The 22122-nt window shown below is 33.2% G+C and overlaps 2 protein-coding genes across 2 annotated transcripts in view; one reads left to right on the forward strand and one right to left on the reverse strand.

Annotated features, from left to right (window-relative positions):
• LOC120078284 (Cysteine proteinases superfamily protein) overlaps window positions 1-1672 on the forward strand; it is a 58402-nt gene extending 56730 nt beyond the window's left edge. The window contains 1 exon segment of the mRNA XM_090313997.1: window positions 765-1672. Within this exon segment, the coding sequence (XP_090170123.1) occupies window positions 765-1304 (540 nt within the window). The 3' untranslated portion in view covers window positions 1305-1672.
• A 5068-nt stretch (window positions 1673-6740) lies between these two features.
• On the reverse strand, window positions 6741-11722 carry LOC120078259 (guanosine nucleotide diphosphate dissociation inhibitor At5g09550). The gene is made up of 13 exons (XM_039032483.2): window positions 11484-11722; window positions 10495-10557; window positions 10305-10388; window positions 9955-10062; window positions 9609-9781; window positions 9388-9499; window positions 9188-9268; window positions 9049-9111; window positions 8445-8546; window positions 8155-8279; window positions 7870-8080; window positions 7686-7760; window positions 6741-6961 (listed from the first exon to the last, which is right to left on the reverse strand). The coding sequence occupies exons 1-13, from the start codon at window positions 11568-11570 to the stop codon at window positions 6908-6910; spliced, it is 1338 nt and encodes a 445-aa protein (XP_038888411.1). The 5' UTR covers window positions 11571-11722; the 3' UTR covers window positions 6741-6907.
• Window positions 11723-22122: the final 10400 nt, after the last annotated feature.

Below are 22122 nucleotides of genomic sequence, written 5' to 3' on the forward strand. Positions count from 1 at the left end.
ATGAAAGTAATGGAACACAATAATTGAGATCATGAGTGAGCTTAGTAGTGGAAAACATATTTAAAATAGCTATGGCAACCTTAGAACAAAGGATAATGAGACTTCTAAAATAAGACTGTCCGACCCTAACAAAATTGATGTTGATCCATTACGTAACACTAGTTGAAAATAATGTGATAGAAGGCTGGAGAATAAATTAGGTTATACTAAGATTTTTAGCCCCAAAAGCTTTTACTCATTTTCATGAAAGATGAACAAGTCATTTATTTGTCTTTTCTGAAATGGCCATTAGTGTGATTGAAATAGAGGATGATAATATGATACCTTCAACTAATGTGTTTGGAATGCATTTTCAAGTGGTTAATTTAAAGAATAAGTCATTTTGGAAAAAATTGGAGTGTTTGGCTACCACTCAAAATAACTTTTGATGTGTATTTTCAACGACTTTTGTCAAAAGTGTTTAAATAATAATGAATTTTTTAAAGAACACACTTTTTTCGTAAGTCAATCTAAATGACCCCAAGTTTAGTTAACTCATTGATAGAAATTGTTATTACTTTTTATGGGCATGAGTAGGTGCAACATGAGTTAGATCGAATATCTTACCTTTATTCTATAGTTTCTCAAAATTACAGTTCTTATGATTTGATTAGTAGTAATGATATATCCCTAAAAATTGCAGGGTGTTTGATCCCATTCCTTCACTATTGTTTTTTATTTCAATTTATCAAAATAAAAGTTTTTGTTTCCTTTTTGGGGGGCAGGAAGAGGAGAAGGGTGAAATAGCTGATGAATCACCACAATGCTTGGAAGATCGCCACCAAGCTTCGGCAGTTTCTGAATGTTCATCAGCCTTCAGCTTTGGCCAACAATTTACAGAATTAGAAATATCTTGGGAGGGGAGATTTTCTAGAAACATAAAAGATACAGGTAGAACACCGTCACCTCGGCCATTGCATCGTGAATCGCAAACCACATTCGAATTGGGGCGAGATTGCACACCTCAAGAAACAAAGAGTCTGAACCATCCAACTGAAGCAGATAATGAACCATTGATCTTAACCAGCTCAAGTGAAGAACTTGTCACTTGTGTAGTAGAAGACTCAGAGGAGGAGGGAAATGAAAGAAATGACGGAATTGAGATCGACGTTTCTTCCTCCTCAAGGAACAATTTGTTCCTATCAAAGCAAGTGGTTGAATCTACCGCAAACTCAAGTGATAATAGACAACATGATCTGATCCTAAGCAATGAACATCCAACATTTGATTCTAGCAAGCAGCATTGTTCCAATAGGCCCAGCTAGAGTTTAGGGTTCAAGGGGAAATTAATCCAACTCATTAGAAGCCATATTCTGGAATAACTGAAAATTTTCATTACCTGATCTTGAATGACTTAAGATAGGTTGTATATATGTTTTGGATAGAAGAATCTCGTTTCGATAGCCTTTGTAAAGTTACGGTCTGTTTGTGAATATAGGAACTTAAGCATATAATCATCTTGACACTTGGCTATATGGATTGTAATGACCCAAGTGGGGAAAATTCTAATACCGTAGCCGTATAGACAATTTTTCATACTACCTCCATTCATTGTCTGCTACAAAAATAGAATTTAAAGAATTACGTGTGGTTTACGAAATAAATGAATAATATATAATATATCCTTCGATGATGTGTCAAATTATGAATGGAAATAGTAAGTATTATTATAGTATTAGAAATTTATGTAAATATCAACTTATACTTCTAAACTTTAGGTTTGTATCAATTTAAACCTTGAACTAATAATTGTGTAACTTTGGGGATTGTGTCAATTTAAACTCCAAATTTATAATTGTATCAATTTAAACCTTAAATTTTTATAAGTGTATTAGTTTAAATCCCGAACTTTCATAATTGTATCAAGTTAAACCTTCTATCGTGTTTTATTTGGATATATTTATGAATGTAAGTTTGGGGTTTAAATTGATACAAATTTCAAAGTTTAGGGTTTAAATTGATACAATTCTTAGTTTAATGTTTAAATTGATACAAATTTCAAAGTTTAAGGATATAAATTGATATTTGTCCTTGAAATTTTCTTTGACCCAATCCAATTTTTGTATCCAAAATAACAAATGTAACAACAAATGCTAAAACCATCTTTACTTACCTAAAAACCAGACTTAATTAAAAGTCCCGTCTATTGTTTTAAGAATAAACTTAATAATAATTTAAAAGAATTAATCAAATGTACTTATGGTTTATTTGGATGATAGATTTTATTTCAATATTTATAAATATCAAATATTTGTTATTTAAATGTATGAGATGTTTGTGTTTGGATAAATATGATAATTAATATCATAAATTCAATTTTAAATCAAGTAGATAAGTTTATTATTATTATTATTTTTATTATGTCAGGACCTAGGAATGGCAAAATTTTCCGATGATGATTCACCAAAAAGTGCTGGTTTTTATATGGCTATGAGAATTCTCGCGACGACGATAACGTGACAGCAGCTGATAGTTGGACAGCTGAGTTCATCGGTGGGTTCCAATAATCTTCGTTTGTCTCGGTTTCCATAGATCCTGTCGCACCCCGCCCCAAACCACCCTCTTAGCCTAGAGAATGGCGTGATTGCAGTAGTTATCAACCCTTAGGTTGACACTTACTGCCTAAAAACTCTTGCGGAGTAACTCTGATACCAAATACAATTCATATGCAACGGGATGTCTTTAGACCTATAATTTATTAACTTAGAAACATAATATGTTTAGAGTCATTACAACACTAGATTTACAAGTCCCAAAACCCACAAACCCTAGTCCCTATATGAACAAAAACAACATGTGTACAATATTAACTGTAACCACCTAGCAAATGGTTACAAGTCTTTTGGTCGTTTAGTGGCGGAGCAGATACTGAGCTATCTTCAGAGGATTTGACTGCTACTTATTGGGGGGGGGGGGGGGGGGGGGAGAGAGAAACAACACCAACTACTAGTCCAGAGAGAACCTTTTTGCTCAATCTTTGACTTTATTCACCTTTGGTCACATTAGGTACTACTGCTCAGATACCTTCTCCTTGTACTTCAGTATCGAGCTACTAAGATACCTTCTCAAACGTATTTCAGTACCAATAGATACTTTCTCCTTGTACTTTAGTATCTAGTTGGGTGGATGCCTTCTCCTTGTACTTCGGCATCGCACTTCAGTATCCTGTTGGCTTTCTATAAATGTTGTAATCCAAAACAGCTTAAAAACATTTTAGTTCGAAAACATTTTAGCCACTCACCTCGATTTCTTAGGAGCTTTTCACTCTAGTAGCTCCTCGGGCTCCTTTTCACCCCTAGAATCCAGATTCAACTTACAACTTAGATTACTCATAGTTCTAAACCTTATTTTGAAATACTTCCTTCTACAAACTTATTCTAAAATGTCCCAGGAATCTTACCCTAAACTTGCAGCTCAGAATTCCTCGTGGTTTGGCCGGAATATCAAAACCTTCAAGACTGGCCCAGACTAATCCGACAGTCTGACCCTTCTGCCTTCTTCTCAACCTCCAGTCCAGTTCCTTTGAGCTTTTTCCTCCGGCAGCCCTACTTTGAAAACTAGATTTTCAGAGCTTTCAGATGGCTTTGGAATCACTCCAAACTCACGAGTATATTGGAAGATCTCCTCGTCCAAGTTGACACATTTCTCTGAACCCTCACTGCCCTTTACTTTCTCTACGAAATTTATGATTTTTTTATTTGAAAATGAAATCCCAAAACTCTATTTATAGGCGTTCAAATCTCTCGTGGTGTTGACAACACCTACTTGGCTGCATGACCAAATGTTTAATCATTCCTTTATCAACGTAAGCTGACTTCACCTTGGTTCAATGTATTCTTCCCAAACGCATCCAACACAATTTCTTAGGGTTTAAGAATTTCTCTTAATTGGACACCTAGATTTTAGTTGACGTTTGCTCTTATGTCTTCAAGCTTTGTTTGTATTCAAATTAGGGTATTTAAATGCATAATCCACCTTAACGCGTCCAAATACATCACCCAGAAGCTTGCTTGGCCATTCAATGCATAGGCGAGGTGTGGGCATGACGTTCAAATGCAGCACCGGACAAGGTGTGGCTGACACACAGGCTGGTCTCGCTCTCTCCCACTTTCTCGCTGGTCTCGCTCTCTCCATTCTCGCCCTCTCCAACTTTGTAGCTCAAAATCTCGCTCTCTTCCTCTTTCTCGCTGGTCTTGCTCTTTCCCATCTCGCTCTCTCCCATTTTCTATCCAATCTCGCTCTCTCCCGGTTCCTCTCCAACTTTCTCTCCAATCTCGCTCTCTCCCATTTTCTTTCCATCTTTCTTTCCATCTTTCTCTCTAATCTTTCTCTCCAACTTTTCTCTCCAATCTTTTTTGCTCAAAATCTTGCTCTCAATGATCTCACTCTTAGCTACTGCGAACATTGTTTGTCTCCGTGCAATTTCTACACGATTGTGCCACTAGTCACTTGCCTTCCAGTGCTTTGTGCACAACACGCATTTCACATAAATTTTCCATACTTAGCCAATTTTTCCCAAATTTTCCAAACTTAATGTCCATATTTTTTTTTTCAAATCCCCATTCATTCTTCACCATTTCACACTAACTTTCTCATAAACCTACTTATTATACAAATTTCATTACAATTTCACCAATTAAAACTCAACTTATTTATACAAATTTAAATAGGGACACACAATTAAGTGGAAAATTACGATAATTTAAAAAGAAAACACATTTAAGTGTAAAATTAGGATTCGGAATTCACATATCCCGACTTGATTGGAGTAGAGAATCCCTTGTTTGATTGGATATGGAGTCAAATTGAGGATTTAATTCGGATTCTCGATCCCCCAACCACCTTGAATATTGATCTATTATTACTTTTTGTTTATTTGGATGGTAGATATTATTTCAATAGTTATGAATATTAAATATTTGTTATTTTACCATATGTATAATAATGTTTGTGTTTTGACATGATAATTAATGTCTTAAATTCAATTTTAAATCTAATCGATAAGTTTTATTATTATTATTATTATTATTATTAAGGACCTAGGAATTGCAAAAGTCCCCATAAGTCCTCATCTGATTAAGACGAAGAATCTTTGGTTTGATCAGATATGGGGTCAAATTGAAGATTTAATTTGGGTTTGCAATTAGGGATGGGGGATCACTGATCTTGAACCACCCTAAATATATATTGTTTATTATTTTTATAACATATATATATATATATATATATAAATACATATATGTATGAGTATGTATACACACATATATGTATAAAGTGGTAAGCTACTTTATGTTAGATTGTTGATGTTAGTTTTTTTCTTAAGAAAACAACTTAATTCATTATTCAATTTACAATAAGAAATGCTATTCTGTTTTTTTTAAAATTATACATTAAAATAAGAAAAAGGTTCACAAATAGAAAAAAATATCAAACTATTTGTAGAATTAGTAAAAAAAAATTAATACACTTTTATCATCGTTTGTCACATAGTATCAATGATAGAATTCTATTCGTTTCTATCACTATTCTGATAGACTTCTATCAAGATCATCCTCTATCAAAGAAGATTAAATTTTGTTATTTTATGTAAATAGTTTTTCTTATTTTTCTATTTTTGAAAATCCCTTTAAATTTTTTTTTTTAAAAAAACAGTAATAGTACTAACTTTTAACATAAAATATTTACATTTTCAATATAAATACACAATTTTAATTAAATTTTAAATAAAAATAATAAATAAATATCGGGGATTGTTCCCTTTTTCTCTTTTTGTTTTTTTAACCATATGTGGAATGAGAGAATTGAACCTCTGATCTTGAGACCGATAGCATAAACATTATACTATTTGAGTTATGTTCATTTTGGCAACTTAAGGTTGTCATTGCCATGCATTTCAATTAAAGTGATATGTTTGACATCATTTAAACCTCATTCATTCAATGACGTAAATGAGAACTTCTATGTCTCATATGTCTTTCCTTTATTTTACACCATAAAAATATATCACGTCAATTTTCATTCATCATTTTAAATATTTATTCTTCAAGGATATTTTGGGACAATGTAAGTTGAAGAATTAAAATAAGGCTTTGAAAGTAGATTACAATTGAAATTTCAATAGTCTTATATAATTAACCTATCTAATAAACAAAAAGAATGAGCGCCCATACAAAGATGGTCATAGAGTCAGATTGTGCATGTATTAGGGTTTGAGATTAAAAAGAAAAAAAAGTGAATTAGGATTATAAAGTCAGAATTAATCAACTCGAATCACTTTTTCATATTTTATTTTTTACAAAAATAGAAGATCAAATCTCTAATTTCAAAATAGTGAGTCCACACGCATTACCATTTTATGTGCATAGTTTTTTTATTTGCTAAACACAGTTTTCTTATGCAAAGTTGTTTTAAGAGATAAAAATAAGGGGAACATTTCGAGTACATTTTACATGCAACTTCTATTCAACATTTGTCATGCCATTAGATTATTGTATTATTTGACTTGATGAGTTACTATTCTTAAATTCTTCTCTTTATACAAACAAGGAATAAAAGTAGAACAAAAAAAGAAAAAGAAAAATTGAGATGAAACGAGCCGTATGTATGTAAGTATATATATATATATGTTGGTAATGGCAAGAACTAGAATTATAATGAGAATTTATACGTGAAGGAAAAGATAGTAATAATGGATGGGAATCGACATCTGAAGATATTTGGAATCCATTAGATTAAAATGAGCAACACACTTGGGATGCAGAAAGTGGCTTGTAGAAAAAATTAAGAAAAAAAAAAACAATAAATTAGAAAGAAATCAAACAAACAAAAATATTTCTTTTTTCTCTTAAGAATTGGCACAATAATGATCTTATTCTTCAGCAGCAGCACTTGCAGCACTGAGATCCACAGAAAGATCAAGGGCCTGACACCATCCATATATCACACAGTTAATTTAAATAGACAGTATTAATAACCAAATAACAGATTTTTTTTCTTTTTTAATAACTGTTTTGTTTTTAACTCTATATTTTTTTTAAAAAATTAGGGACCCGATTTGATATTAAAAAATTAAGCTTACAAACATTATTTTTACCAATAAGTTTCCTCGTTTTTCTATCCACTTTCTACTAAAGTATATATATATATGGTTTTCAAAAACTAATTTTTATGTTTAGAACATGACTAAGAATTCGAGTGTTTCTAAAATAACAAAAAAAATGTAAAAACTATAGAATGAAATTTATGAGAAAACAAATCTAAGTTTCAAAAACAGAAAACTAAAAATAAAATCATTATTAACCAGAAGCTAAGTTTGTTCATGATTAGGTTTTTACGTAGTGTGTTTGGATTAATTTTTCAAGTGTTTGATTCTAAAACTAAGTCATTTTGAAAAAAACGAAAGTATTTGTCAATCATTTGAAATACCTTTTGAGACACTCTCAAAATTTATTGTATACAATTTTTATCGATAGAATTTAAATAAAAGTGATTATTCTTTATAATCTTTTTTTTCCCTATTGAATCTAAACAGGTCCTACGTTTCTAAAACCATCGGAAAATTCTAGTCAAAACTTTTCAAAAGAAATTCGAACCGTTTCAAAATGATCTATGTGAGTGGTAAGAAAATTAGTAGCGACGTCTATTACCTTTCCAGTGATCTTGCTGTACATGGCAAGCACATCTGTTACTGTAGACTCAAAATGGGTACTTCCATCGTAACTCTGCATTAAAAACCAATGTTCAAAGATCGTTAAACATGTCAATATGCTTTTCATTCGTCTCTAACAATTTCTTTTATGAGAATGGAAGAAATAGAATTGTGAACTTTACCGTAGATATGAAGCAATTATCTGCTTCATGATTATTTGTGGGAACATATCTGTCATAAGTTTCATAGAATATCTCATCAACAGGCCCAAGGAGGTCAATCCCCGGCTTCAATTCAACCTCAGGATTATCGGTCTCTGCTTCTGTCGAAACGAAAGCAATGAATTTTCCTTTTGGAGCAACGTTGTGTGCATATGAACAACAGAAGAGGTACCTACAATAAAACAAAACCATTTCATGTCATGTAATGCAAGAAAATGTTTGTAATGTTTTGGCATAGACACTTACATGTCTGATTTACGGCCAAGTTGCTTTTGGGGCAGGATAACTTGAGCTGAATGAGAATCATTGGTGTCTGGGATTGGATGACTCATTATACAAACTGCACGAGCTACTTTTCCAACCTTTTTAACCTGTTGAATCAATAGAGTGGGTCCGGCAGATAAAATATAAGCAATTCTCTAGCATATATATTATAGATATCAGTTATTGGCCTTCTTGGTTAATGGTTTATAACCAATGTGGTTGATTCTGCACAATAATCCATAGGTTAAAACTTTTTCGATGTCGAGAGTTACCTTGTCTGGCAGATACGATGGATCACAAACAACTTTTTTGCATTTAGCAGTTTCCCCTTCGGAAGTCACACCGTAAGCTTTCCCATCGCTATCAAACTCGACCTGTTATCCAAAGATCGATTAATCTCAAAAGAATCAAATGCGGGATGTTCAGAAGGCACTAATTATTCACTGGCATCAACATAATAAAAAGAGTAAGATCAAGAAAGTAGTAGTATAGATAAACATTTTTGTGACCAACATCAAGTTGAATTGTCGCATTAAAGCAAATAACAGAAGTGCAGTTTTGTTGATGATGACTTAGTACTACGTTAAACTTCAAAGGCTTAAACGGTTAGTTTCATTATAAACTTAGTATTTTCTAATTCATTCTCCAGCAGTCAAATATCACTGTTTCCTTCTTCAAAATAGCTATGAATAATGGGAGTATGGAGATGCATTTACTGATAAGCTATTAATTCTTACCTTTTTCAGCAGAAAGCAATTACTTCTAGCTTTTAAGTTACATAGTAGGCAATGATTTATGATGAACATGATGAGGATCAAGAAGTTTACAGAGCTTAGGCTAAAAGGCAACTGTTAGTGAGGTACACTCTCAGTTTACCTTGCATTCTGGTTTGTTAAGCATGTAAGTTCCACCATAAACGGCACTTAAACGGGCAAATGCCTGCCAGAAATTTAAAATAACATGATGAGAAAATTTCACTTGTATGATATTAAAAAATTTAAAGCTCTAAACATACCTGAGGTAACTCTCCAAGTCCGTAGAGTGGATAGATATAGGGAGATCCTCCTTGGAACCGTGCCAAAGATTCTGCGTAAAGCTATATACAACAAATGTCTGATATAATGCAGTGCAGGATTTTCAATTTTGATTTGTAATTTTAGAACATATGCATGGGCGAAAGTAAAGAGTAAAAAGCATAAAAGACAGTCTTTTTACTTTCATTCTTTTCACAAAATCCGATGCTGGCCCATCCAAATAACTATCGTCAAAATGTAGTGCCAAAGCATGCCCAATAAAGTCAATTGTATCATCTTCTAGCCCATACTTCCTGCAATACAAAATCAGGAGAATGAATGAAAAGACTCTCTTCCACTCAAAATAAAAGTGGCAACATCGAATCTAGTATATGAACAGTATGAGGGAAAAGACATGCTCACGTGATGAGTTCTCTAGCTGTAACTTTGCTTAAATCTAATCCTTCGTGAGATTTTGGATCACTCTCTTCATAATCTTGGACATAAATGAAGAACTTTCGAGCACGACGTTTCTCAAAAAGTCCCATCAGTGGTGACTTCAGAGCTTCAACATCAGTAGCTGGAACTTTGTAAATCTGAAGAATAGAAAAAAGGAAAAAAAAAAAAAAAACAGCAATGTGTAGACAAGTAAGTTTATCAGATACACTAACAGCCTAACATTTCTTTCTTTCATCTTTGTTATTATTAAGAAAGAAACAAATAAAAAATAGAAACAACAAGGGAAACTTTCTATAAGCATTCAGTTTACCTTTCCCTTGTTGTACACAAAACTACCATCAACAGCCTTGAAGTGTAGGTATTTGGTAACGTCTGTGTGGATGAGCACTCGTACCAAACCTCCGTTGGCCATCATGAACTATGGAGGAAAAAAATGGACAGAATCGCTCAGATCGACCCTAACACGTAAGTCCCTTCTATAACAATTTGTTTATAGCTCTCTGGTTTTAGAAATTATGTTCGTTTATTAACAATATATTTTATTTCCTATTGTATTTTTTTCTCTAAACATATTTGAGGTAAGAGCCAAATTTTAAAAACAACCATCCTTCGGTATCATATCAAACATAGCATGACAATGGAGAAAAATTATGTACCTACCTTGGGTATCATATCAACATTGTACTCTTTGCTCAAGCCCAACTGTTCTGGAGGCTTATCATTCCCCCTGAAGCGCTTCCAGAGCTGTAAGGGGGAAGAGAAACATTTAATTTAGACCAGAAAATTTGGTCAAGGGAATAAGAATTCTAATTAATTGGAAGCTTAAACCATGAATTTGATTATAATCAACCTGTATGAGATTAAGAGAGGTTGATGCTCCTCCATAATAATCATTTCTATCCATATGAAGTACCTGTTCCAGAAGATTACTGGTTTAATCCCAAAATCAAGGGGGAAAAGTCTAAAGTCTCCATGTTCAAGACCAGACCAGGCAAAGAACAGATTCTTAGACAAGGAAAATGTCCCAAAAGAAGAGTCGTAAGTTATTCAAAGATTATGTGTGCTTGAAACCGTTCTTCAAAATGTGATGATTTTACAACAAAAACAAATTGTTTTAGGAAAACAAATTTTTGAAAAACATTTATCCATAGCAGAAAAGTTGTTCCTCCCAAATAGTTCTAAATCAATTAGCAGCTCAAAAGAAAAAATTCAGGCAAAGATAGAATACTGGCCAAACAAACAATTACTATGATTGAAATTAAAAAAAAGAAAGACCATAAACATAAGGTTTCTCAAGTGTATTCAAAACAGCAAAACCCAGCAGTGATTGACAAGAATTATTTAAACAAAAAACAACCGCGAACCAAAAATTCCTCAAACCATTAGCGAAAAGCGAAACAAACTTCATCCTCAGGAGTTCAACACTCTCGTACACCAACGATACAACTACATCATTACAAACTCCATTTATCATCCTCACCAGATTTTCCAAACGCCAAATTCATAAACATCTACATATCACAGATCTATCGAAAATACAAATCACAGTAATGATCGACAATAGTTTCAACATCGGTTCTATACATTCCTAATCCTAAACAAAGGATTCACATTTCACACAAACCACACGCAATTTCTTCCCAAAGCCATTAGATCAACAGAGATTCAACGAAATTCACTGAGCTTAAACACATGACTTACCTAGGCCATCTAGTTAGATACCATCTTAAATCACCAATCGACCTGACCCATTAGATGGGTGAAGGAGAATTCAATTATATCATCTAACAATTCGAAACTGATAATGATACAAAAAGAAGGTTAGAGAGAAGAGAATACTTTGAGGCCATCGACGGAAAGAAGGCCGCTGAGAATGCATTCCTTAAGGCCGGTACCGAGAACGATGACGTCGTATTCTTCATCCATGGTTGCAGAAAGAGGATGGAAGGAAGAGGAAAATTGAGAGAGAGAGAGAGAGAGAGATGGAAGAAGGATTTGAGAGAAGAATGGTGAAATAGAAGAGAGTGGGGGTTTTGAAGTGGGGAATCTGGAACAAGTCTTTAGCGGGAACCAACGAGAGTAACGGGAAACAATGCATGTGTGTTCTACTTTCACGCTGAGAAATGTGCGTGTACACCACGCGCTATAGTTAAATCTCTCTTTCTCAATTAATAAATTTGTTCAAATAAAATTGTTTAATTACTATTTCGGTCCTTGTATTTTTTGTTTTTGTTCATTTTAGTTTATATACTTTCAAAATGTTCATTTTGATCCTTGTACTTTAAAAAAATACAAGAACCAAAATGATCTCTTTTTTAGATAACAAGGACTGAAATGAACTAAAGTTGAGAATATAGAAACCAAAATAAACATTGTAAAAATAAACCAAAATAAACTAAAGTCAAGAGTACAATAACTAAAATAGCATTTAGACCAAATAAAATTAAAGGAAAGTACCAACTTCTATCCCTAAACTTTAGAGGTTGTATCAACCCCCAACTAATAATGGTACAAATTTACATCTTGAACTTTTGTAATTGTATCAATTTACATCCTTCATTACGTTCTGTTCGAAAAACTTCTATAATACTTCTAATTGTATCAATTAAACCTTTAAACTTTCATAAATGAATCAATTTAGAGTAAATAGAAGTTTCTTTCAAACTCATTCATGCATTTATTCTAATCGTCCATTTTGTAAAACCAACATTTGAAAAAATCTACACACATTTGGGAACTAATGCAGGAATGATTTTCAAAGATAATCGTAATAAAGGGTTTAAATTGATTGACTTTTGAAAAATTGAGAGTTTAATTGACTTTAATTATAAGTTTCACATGGTATTGACTGAATCAAATTTGGAGAAGAGAGACACTTGTGAAAGTTTAGGATTTTCATTGATACAACCCCCAAAGTTAAGGTCAAATATCAAAGCTAAAGACAAAATATTAATTTAAACCCATTAAAGTCCAGTCAATAAATTTAGATCTTTCATTGCGATTACCTTTGAAGTTCATCTATGCATCAATTCTCAAACGTGTGTACGCTTTTTCAAATATCGATTTAACAAAATGGACAATTAGAGCAAATGCGTAAACAATTCTCAAGAGAAATTTAGTCTAAGAATCCAAATTGATCAACTTATGAAATTTTAGGAATTTAATTGATAAAATTATAAATTTTACATGATGTTTTTCTAAATGGAACGTAATAAATGGTGTAAGTTGATATGCTCACAAAAGTTCGAGTTTAAATTGATAGAATTATTACTTTAAGGGTGTTTGGCACGTAAATTGAGTTGGTAATTATTATCTAGGGAAATAAATTATTTGGAGAGTTAAATTATCTATGTTTGGTTTGTAGTGTTAAGTTGAGTTGGTAATTTTTGTCTGTGATTGGGATGCTGAGTTGAATTGAGTTGAGTCAGAAAGTTTATGTTTGGAGTGCTGAGTTGAATTGTGTTGGAGTATTTGGTGCAATTTTTCTAAATGAAAATGATTTTGTCTTTTATTTATTTATTTATTTGCTATTGTTGAAAATTGTACACATATTTTTCCAATTTTTTTAAGACAAAAACAAAAAACTTTCAATTTTTTTTTTAAAATACAACAAATTCTCTATAAAGTATTGATATACTAAACACAAAATTTTCAATTCAATTTTTTAACACTCAATTACATAACATATTTTTTCTCCATTTCTAAACACCAAACATATTCCAAATAAATTATACCAAATTAAAAATTGGACAACATTTTTTTTTTCGTTTTTTGAAAAATGTAACATATTTAATTTTAATCACACAATTGCAAAACAATTATATTTTTCCACCAAAATACATGTCATATTCCAATAAAAATGAACTTTTTGCTCCTATCCGACAATCATTTTTAACCATCAATTACTTATGAATTGATTTTTTATATGTATTTAATCTTGCTAACTTAACATTATTATAAAAAAAATATTAACATGTTCTATACATAAATGTTAAAGCATTCAATAACTTAATAGTTTATATTTATATAATATCGTTTATGTCAAAATCAAAGTGTGTATAAAATATTTATCTTTCATATCATAATGATATTCACAAGGTGCTAGTATAGTAAAGTTACATTCTTTTTTACATCACAAAATAATATGAGACAACCAAACATGTGTCAGGTTCAAAAAACAAATTCACAAATATATAGTGTTGAGTTGAAATATAAGTGGTCAATATAAAGGGTCCGAGCAAATAAATGGATGCAATAGCATTTTTTGTACTTGTTCCGGTACAATGAGGAACCAATACATCTTTTGTATGTCCGTGCCAATGATATCAATAAGGTCACATCTATCATCATCAGTCAGCCCATCAATAGAAAATATGGCATCAACTACCTCATTTTGACATCCAAATTCTAACTCATACTTCTCCGTTGCCATGATACGAATTTGCCTATGTGTGCTAACTATATATTAGCGGTTGATCGCATGATGTCAATCATTTCATTTTGGAATGTCAATCGTTTCCTCTTACTCTCTCTAGATGGCTCCACTGATACACTTGCTTTGCCTGTGAGATATCTTGTACATTTGCTCTCTCTGTGGACATATTTACTTGATCTTCATTACATTCTCAAGCAATTGGGTTTCGGTTTGTTGATTATCTGGGATAGCATAGTCTTGTGATACTAGATGAATCTTGTCCTCCATTTCCTAGAACAAATTTGATACCATCACCAATGACACTCACAAAAATGTTTGGTTGCCCTATCCTTCCCAGATACATGTGAAAGCTCATCGTGATGGGAAAATACTCGCAGAAATATTTGATTGAGAATGTCTCAATTTAGTGAAGGAATAACTATTCGCCCTGAGGTGGTATTTATTTTAAATCACTGAAGTATCATTGCAAGATAAAATGATGTTGGGTCCATTATCGTTTTGCTAAGCTGATTGGATTAAAATGAATGTCTGCATAAGTATCTAAAATAAGTGTTTTTTTTTAATTAACAAAATGACTAGCGTAGTAATCTTTTTGTTTGATTTGATAAACTAAATGGCGATAATTACGTGATATGGAAGAATACGATTAATATAGTTTTGGTCATCGACGACTTAAAATTCATCTAGTGGAGGAATTTCCTCCAAATCCTGGACCCAATGCTTCACAATACGTTTGTGAAGCCTATGACAGGTAGATAAAGGCCAATGACAAAGGCAAAGTCTACATTTTGGCAAGCTTATATGAAGTTTTGGCCAAAAAAGCACAAGCCCATGGTCTCAAGCATGATGCTCTAAAGAACATATTTAAGGCCCGCATGAACAAGGGATCATCCACTAGGGAGCATGTCCTTAACATGATGATCCACTTAAACGTGGCCAAGATGAATGACGTTGTCATAGATGATACCAGCCAAATTAGCTTTATTATGGAAACTTTTCTGAAAAGTTACCTCCAGTTCTTGCATCATTACGGTTATAAACAAGATTGAATACAATCTTACCACCCTTTTAAATGAGCTGCAGACTTACGAGTCCTTGATGAAAGTCAAAAGACAAATCGGGTAGGTAAACATTGCTAGTTCCTCAAAAAATTTCCAAAGGGGTTCTACCTCTGGGACTAAGTCCACGCCTTCTTCCTCAAACCCCAAAAAGTGGAAGAAGTGGAAAGGTGGTAAGGGGAAGAATAAAGATAATCCACTTACTACTACCAGAAGGGTAAGAAGGTCAAAGTTGTGAAAGAAACCTGTTTCCATTGCAATCAAGATGGGCACTAGAAACAAAATTACCCAACTACTTGGCTGAAAAGAAGAAAGAAAAAGAAGGTAAATATGATTGACTAGTTCTAGAAACGTGTTTAGTAGAGCATGATAAAAATGCTTGGATACTTTATTCAAGAGCCACTAATCATGTTTATACTTCTTTACAGGAAAATAGTTCCTGGAATCAAGTTGAGGCTGGAGAGATGACTCTTCAGGTTGGAACAGGCGAGGTCGTCTCAGTAGTTGTAGTAGATAGCATTAAGTTATTTTTTGAATCTAAGTTTGTATTGTTAGACAATGTTTACTTTGTTTCTAATTTCAAAAGAAACTTAATTTCAATTTCTTGTTTGTTGGAACACTCTTATAATATATCATTTATTCGTGATAAAGCTTTTTTTTTTATTATAAAAAATGGTGTTGATATATATTCTGCAACAAATGAAAATAACTTATATGTATTAAGGTCGTTAGTATCTAAAATGCTCCATAATGTTGAAATGTTCAACACCACAACTACACAAAACAAAATAAGGAAAGTTTCACCAAAAGAAAATGCTCGTCTTCGGCATTTAAGACTAGGTCATACTAATTTCAATAGAATTAAGAGATTGGTTAAGAATGGACTTTTAAACAAGTTGGATGAAAATTCTTTACCAGTATATGAATCTTATCTAGAAGAAAAAAAATGACAAAAGGACCTTTTACTGAAAAAGGTTAAAGAGCCAAAGAATCCTTGAGCTCATACATTTAGACCTTTGTGGTCCAATAAATATTAAAGCAAGAGGATGTTTTAAGTACTTTGTCACTTTTACTGACTATTATTCTAAATATGGGTATGTTTACCTAATGCAACATAAGTTTGATATACTTGAAAAGTTCAAGAAGTATAAGGCTGAAATTGAGAATTTATTGGGGATAAAAACACTTTGATCAGATTGAGGTGAAGAGTACATGAATATAAGATTCCAGAACTATATGATAGAACATGGAATCACATCTCAATTCTCAGCACCTAGTGCACCTTAACAAAACGGTGTATTTGAAAGGAGAAATAGAACCCTGTTAGACATGGTTCGATCCATGATGAGTTATGCCTTTCTTCTTATCTCGTTTTGGGGTTATGCAGGGGAGAGTGTAGCATACCTTTTGAACTAAGTTCTATCAAAGAGTGTTTCTGAAATGTCTTTTGAATTATGGATAGTTCGTAAAAGTAGCTTACGACATCTCAGGATTTGGAGATGTCTAACACATGTGCTTGTGGCAAGTTCGAAGAAATTGGAAACCACGTTCAAAATTGTGCCTTTTTGTAGGCTGCTCCAAAGAAACAAGAGGTGGTCTCTTTTACATTCCAAAAGAGAATAAAGTGTTTGTATCGACAAATGCAGCTTTCTTGGAAGAAGACCACATTAGGGAGCAAAAATCAAGGAGTCAAATCATATTAAATGAACTCACCAAAGAAACTACTGAAACTTCAACAAGAGTTGTTGAAGAAGGCAACACTTCAACAAGAGTTATTGATATTGATTCATCGAGTCAAGCACATCCTACTCAAGAGTTAAGGGAGCCTCGATGTAGTGGGAAGGTTATTTGGGTTATATTTGGGTTATACAAGAAGATCATTAATGGTTCAATAGCATTCTTGGTGTTATATATGGATGATATCCTACTCATCGGGAATGATGTAGGTTCTTTTACCAAAATTAAGGAATGGTTGGTTGCTCAATTCCAAATGAAAGATTTGGGTGAAGCACAATTTTTTCTAGGGATCCAAATCATTAGGGATCGTAAGGACAAATCTCTAGCCTTGGTCTCAAGCATCGTATATTAACAAAATACTAGATAAATATTCAATGCGAAATTCCAAGAAAGGTTTACTACCTTTTAGGAATGGAATTATGTTGTCTAAGGAACAGTGTCCTAAGACACCTTAAGAAGTTTAGGAAATGAGACGGATTCCTTATGCATCTATAGTAGGTAGCCTTATATATGCCATATTGTGTACTATGCCCGACAACTCCCATGCAGTGGGAATGGTCAGCCAGGATTTGATCATTGGACAGCGGTTAAAACTATTCTCAAGTATCTTAGGAGAACGAGAAATTATATACTTATGTATGGTGCTAAGGATTTGATCCTTATAGGATACACTGACTTTGATTTTCAGACTGATAAGGATTCTAGAAAATCCACATCAGGATCAGTGTTTACTCTGAATGAAGGGGCTATAACATGGTGCAACATTAAGCAATGATGTATTGTAGATTCCACAATGGAGGCAAAATATGTAGTTGCTTGTGAAGCTGTTAAAGAAACTGTTTGGCTCAAGAATTTTCTAATGGATTTGGAAGTCATTCCAAACATGAACTTGCCCATCACCCTTTATTGTGATAATACTGGTGTAGTGGCTCAAGAAGTCTCGAAGTCACAAACGAGGAAGACACATTGAGCGCAAGTATCATTTCATTAGAGAGATTGTGCAACGGGGAAATGTGATCATCACATAGATTGCCTCAAGCACAATGTTGCTAATTTATTTACAAAGGCTCTCACGGCTAAAGTTTTTTAGCGCCACCTGGAAAGCATGGGTTTACAAGATATGAGTCATCTAATCTAGGGAAAATGAGAGATGTTGTTGGGTATATTGTATGCCTTAGTTTATTGTATTGGATTTGATATTATACATCCCACTCGCCTTAGGACAAGTGGGAGAATGTTGGATTTGGTGTTCTAAATCTCATGCATCTTGTAGTTTGTAAATACAAAATATATATTTAATAAAATAAAAAAATATTTTATTAACATTTAGATTGCATTAATTCAATCCAATAAACTAAGGTCCAAGGTTATTTTATGTAACTTAAAACATGTATGTGGTCGACATACAGATGGATCATGTTTAAGTAATAACCTAAATGGTTTGTAGTAGATGAATAAAGTTAAGTACCTTATCCTGGTGACACTACAAATACGACCCACTTTGTAGTTATTACAATTGTTGCAAAGTGCTACAAATCCTAATCATTCATGTGAAGACAGGTGAGCGGGGGTATTGTATACAAAGAGTTTGTATAATACTAGACCACAAAATGAATCTATACAACATCGTTACTAGAAGAAATTTACATTTCACTAGGATGACCATAGGTAAATTGACTTTAATCTTCAGTGAGTTATGAACTCTTGTTTATAAGGGCAATCCTTTAATTTGTATGAGTGAGAATGTCTATGTTAGTCGACTCAACAAGCCTACCATTTTAGGGATTTGTCCAAGTACGGAGCTAGAAACACAACTACACAAGATGGAATTAACTTCTTCTCGACCTTAGGAAAAGTAGATAAATTGCTCCCTTAATAGTTGATTTCGGGTCTTGAACATTAAGGCCTCAACCTCTCACTAGCTTGAGAGGTGTCAGTTCATAGTTGGACTATAAATTGTTTGATCATTAGAGGAATCAATGGTACTTAAGGAGTTAGATGTAATTAAAGGAGTAAAATTATAATTTGACCCAATTGTAGTTATGAGCAATTTGTGAAGGATCGACTTACTGTTGATTGGTTATATTCGTGGACACAGAAATATATCTATAGTGCGAAGAGTGTAACTATCGGTTTTTAGTAGAGTGACTGGTAGTTAATGAACATCGATTAATTTAATTAAAGAGTTTAATTAATTAATCTCATATCATTGGAGCTTTTAATATATAGGTCTATAAGGTCCCTTTGTTAGCTCACTAAAGGATAGTAAAAAGGAATGATTTGAATTGTTCAAATCACTTGATGGAATTTTATATTAATGTGATTAATATAAAATATGGTTAATTATAGATGTGATCTATAATCCAAATTATGAAAGAGAGAAATATTTGAATGAGATTCAAATATTAAACTCATATGAGTTAGATTCATGAAGAATTAATTAACGTTAATATTGGAAAGGTGTATGGAATATTAACGGGTTAAATTTGAATGAGATGCAATATTGGAAAGGGCTTTAAATATATGTTTAAATTGGATTTAATATATGGTTATTTAATTTGTATGCCAATTAATTAAATAAGGGCTTTTTAATTAATTAGTTTAAAAAGGGTGGAATTGGAAAAACTTGGAGAAGGGGTTAACTCTTCTCCATATAAATATATCCTTATAGCCCATTTAGGGTATGAGATTCATTTGTGAAAAAGAACCCTAGCCACCACCAAATTCCTCTCTACTCTCTCAACAAATTCTCTCTACCTTTCCCCCTTCCCAATGTTAGAGACCACACATCTAACTCTTGAAGTCTTAGATATAACAAGGTTATTCTTACGGTGGTGTCCTTTATCGTCCAAAAGGTGTTCATGAGATAAGCGAGAGAAATTTACGATAAGATTAGATTCAACAAAGGTGAGGTCCTTTTATCCCTTTTCTTCTTCTTCTTCTTCTATAACATGCTAATTTTGATGTTCATCCTCTATTATTCTTGTGTGGACTGCTATATTTTATTTCCATAAAATTGAAAAACTCAATGCAAGGCGATCTCATGCTTTCACGAGAATTTGATTTCATTCATATCCCTCTCCTATTTAATTTTGCAATTAATTTATTAATATATTTTATTGCTTGAATTTAATTGCAATTTTTTGTTCTTGAAATTAATTTCTCATATTGGATTATTTTGATTGGTTGTTCTGGAATTTCTATATCCCTTATTAATCTTGTTATTAGAATCAAATTGGGTGCTTTAAAGTAGTATTATTAACTTTTTAATTATCTTGGGTTGAATTTGTTTGCATGAATTTATTGTTTAAATAAATTATTAACAAAAAAATTGTTAACTTGTTTATTTGGGCCCATATTAGTAAAGTTTTCATTAAGTTAAATAAACCCTATTCACCCCCCTCTAGAGTTGTCATACCGATCCTACATCTTCAAGATCCAAACTCAGCCTTTAAGGGAGCAATTCATCTACTTACCCTAAAGACGGAAATGAGTGAATTTCATCTTGTGTAGTTGTGTTCCCAACTCCCTACTCAAAATCCCTAAAATGGTAGACTTATTGAGTTGACGAATCTGGTCATTCTCACCCATACAGATCAAAGGATTGCCCTCATAGACAGGAGTTCACAACTCACTCGGATTAAGGTCAAGCTATTAGTGCGTTATTTTATTGAATGGAAATATGGATGATATGCGTTGATGGAATTGCGTTGTGCACTCAAGTTTCCCCAGCGGAATTCAAGTGTAAATTCCTATGAGTTTCCTGGTAAGTCCAGGGTCGAACACAGGGACTTGTGAAAATAGATTGCGTTGGTAATTTTGATGAAAACTTTGCAGTAACTGGGAAAATAAATAAAGTGTTTGGTTGTTGATTGCGTTGATTAAAAACAATAACAAATGCGGCAGAGTTTGAAAAGAGTTGGTAAATGAGAAATGCGATGAATATGCAGTGACCGGGTTGAGAAAGGTTTTGGCTAACACTCCCTAGAATGTGTTCATGCTTACGATCATGCAACATGCATACAACAGTAAACCACCTCTCGGTGTGAATATCGTGGCTTCTAAGGCTAGAACGCATACGATAAATATGCAATAAGTCTACAGGGTTTACACATAAACCTCTATCTCTATTTATGCGATGACAACATGACATTTACACAAATATGCGACCACATAATATCATTCCCATTCCTAGGATGCATGCGATGCAAGTTGGCAAACAAAGCTTATTTCTAAGTCCCTATCTCTTATTTATGCAAGCTTAATCTTGCTCTTTTGAGTCTAGATTCTAACCTAGCTCTCTCGAGATATTAGGTTCTTTCTTTAGACTCTCTCTCGAGTAACTCTAAAGGGTATTTTGCACAGCATAAAACAAGACAATCGCAAACAATAAACTTCCTGGGTCATGTTAGCTTAGTTCTTCTCAACCTATTCAACTAGTTTAGTTACTCATGCGTATTAAGAGAATGAGCAGATGTAGAAATAGAACTTCCATTGAATAGATATGAATATGAAGTATAAAATAACAATGTAAGTATAGTAAAGAGCCTGGTAGCAATTTCTTGTTGCCAGGCATTTACACTGTTTCTACTCGTGCTCTAAAGATATTCTCGCTCTCGCGAGAGTCGACCCGTTCTCTACTCTTACGCCCCAAGGTTCTCTCTCGAGTTGCCCTGGGCGATCTCTGGTGCCATCAGTCTTCTCTTGCTCCGCCTTAAAAATGGAAGAAAACTATGAATAGAACGTGTGGTGAACCGATTATATATATCGTGAACCCCTTTTCTGAAGAATTCACTTGGTTTTTATAGAGCATCAATGGTGAAAGGCGGCTTCTCTCTCTCAGTTGTACAGATGGGACAGCTTTAATTCCTGATTGACGCTCTGAATGTACTTTGTAACCGTTATCGGCTGTCAACTTAATTTGGATTCGACTGTCATCAGCTTTCTGTCCCATCGTTCTTAATTGGCCTTTCACCCAGATGCGCCCACCTTGTTACTGACCAAGTTGCGACGATCCTTCTCGGGCTAATGTTTGCGAGCACGATCAACGCAAAGTCTTGCAGTGAAGTTGCACTCGATTGATGATTTCCTATGATTGCAATCTTGCATTGCGTTAACGCATATTCTACACAAAAATACAAAAATCAATAGTTCTAATGCGCTGAACGCATGCGACCGCAATATTTTAGATTTATGCTTAATGGACACAATTTAACATATTTCATCAACGCAATCCAATATTGTTTAA

The sequence above is a fragment of the Benincasa hispida genome, chromosome 5, assembly GCF_027475165.1.
Source record: "Benincasa hispida cultivar pf3 chromosome 5, pf3_genome.v1.1, whole genome shotgun sequence".
In the NCBI taxonomy this organism is placed as follows: Eukaryota; Viridiplantae; Streptophyta; class Magnoliopsida; order Cucurbitales; family Cucurbitaceae; genus Benincasa; species Benincasa hispida.

Excerpts from the sequence above, each read along its gene's own strand:
- LOC120078259 (XM_039032483.2), bottom strand. The coding sequence starts at position 11,570 with ATGGATGAAGAATACGACGTCATCGTTCTCGGTACCGGCCTTAAGGAA. Across the intron at positions 10,063-10,304 it reads ATGTTGATATGATACCCAAG|TTCATGATGGCCAACGGAGG; the intron begins GTAGGTACATAA and ends TTTCCTCCATAG. Across the intron at positions 9,112-9,187 it reads GACTTGGAGAGTTACCTCAG|GCATTTGCCCGTTTAAGTGC; the intron begins GTATGTTTAGAG and ends AATTTCTGGCAG.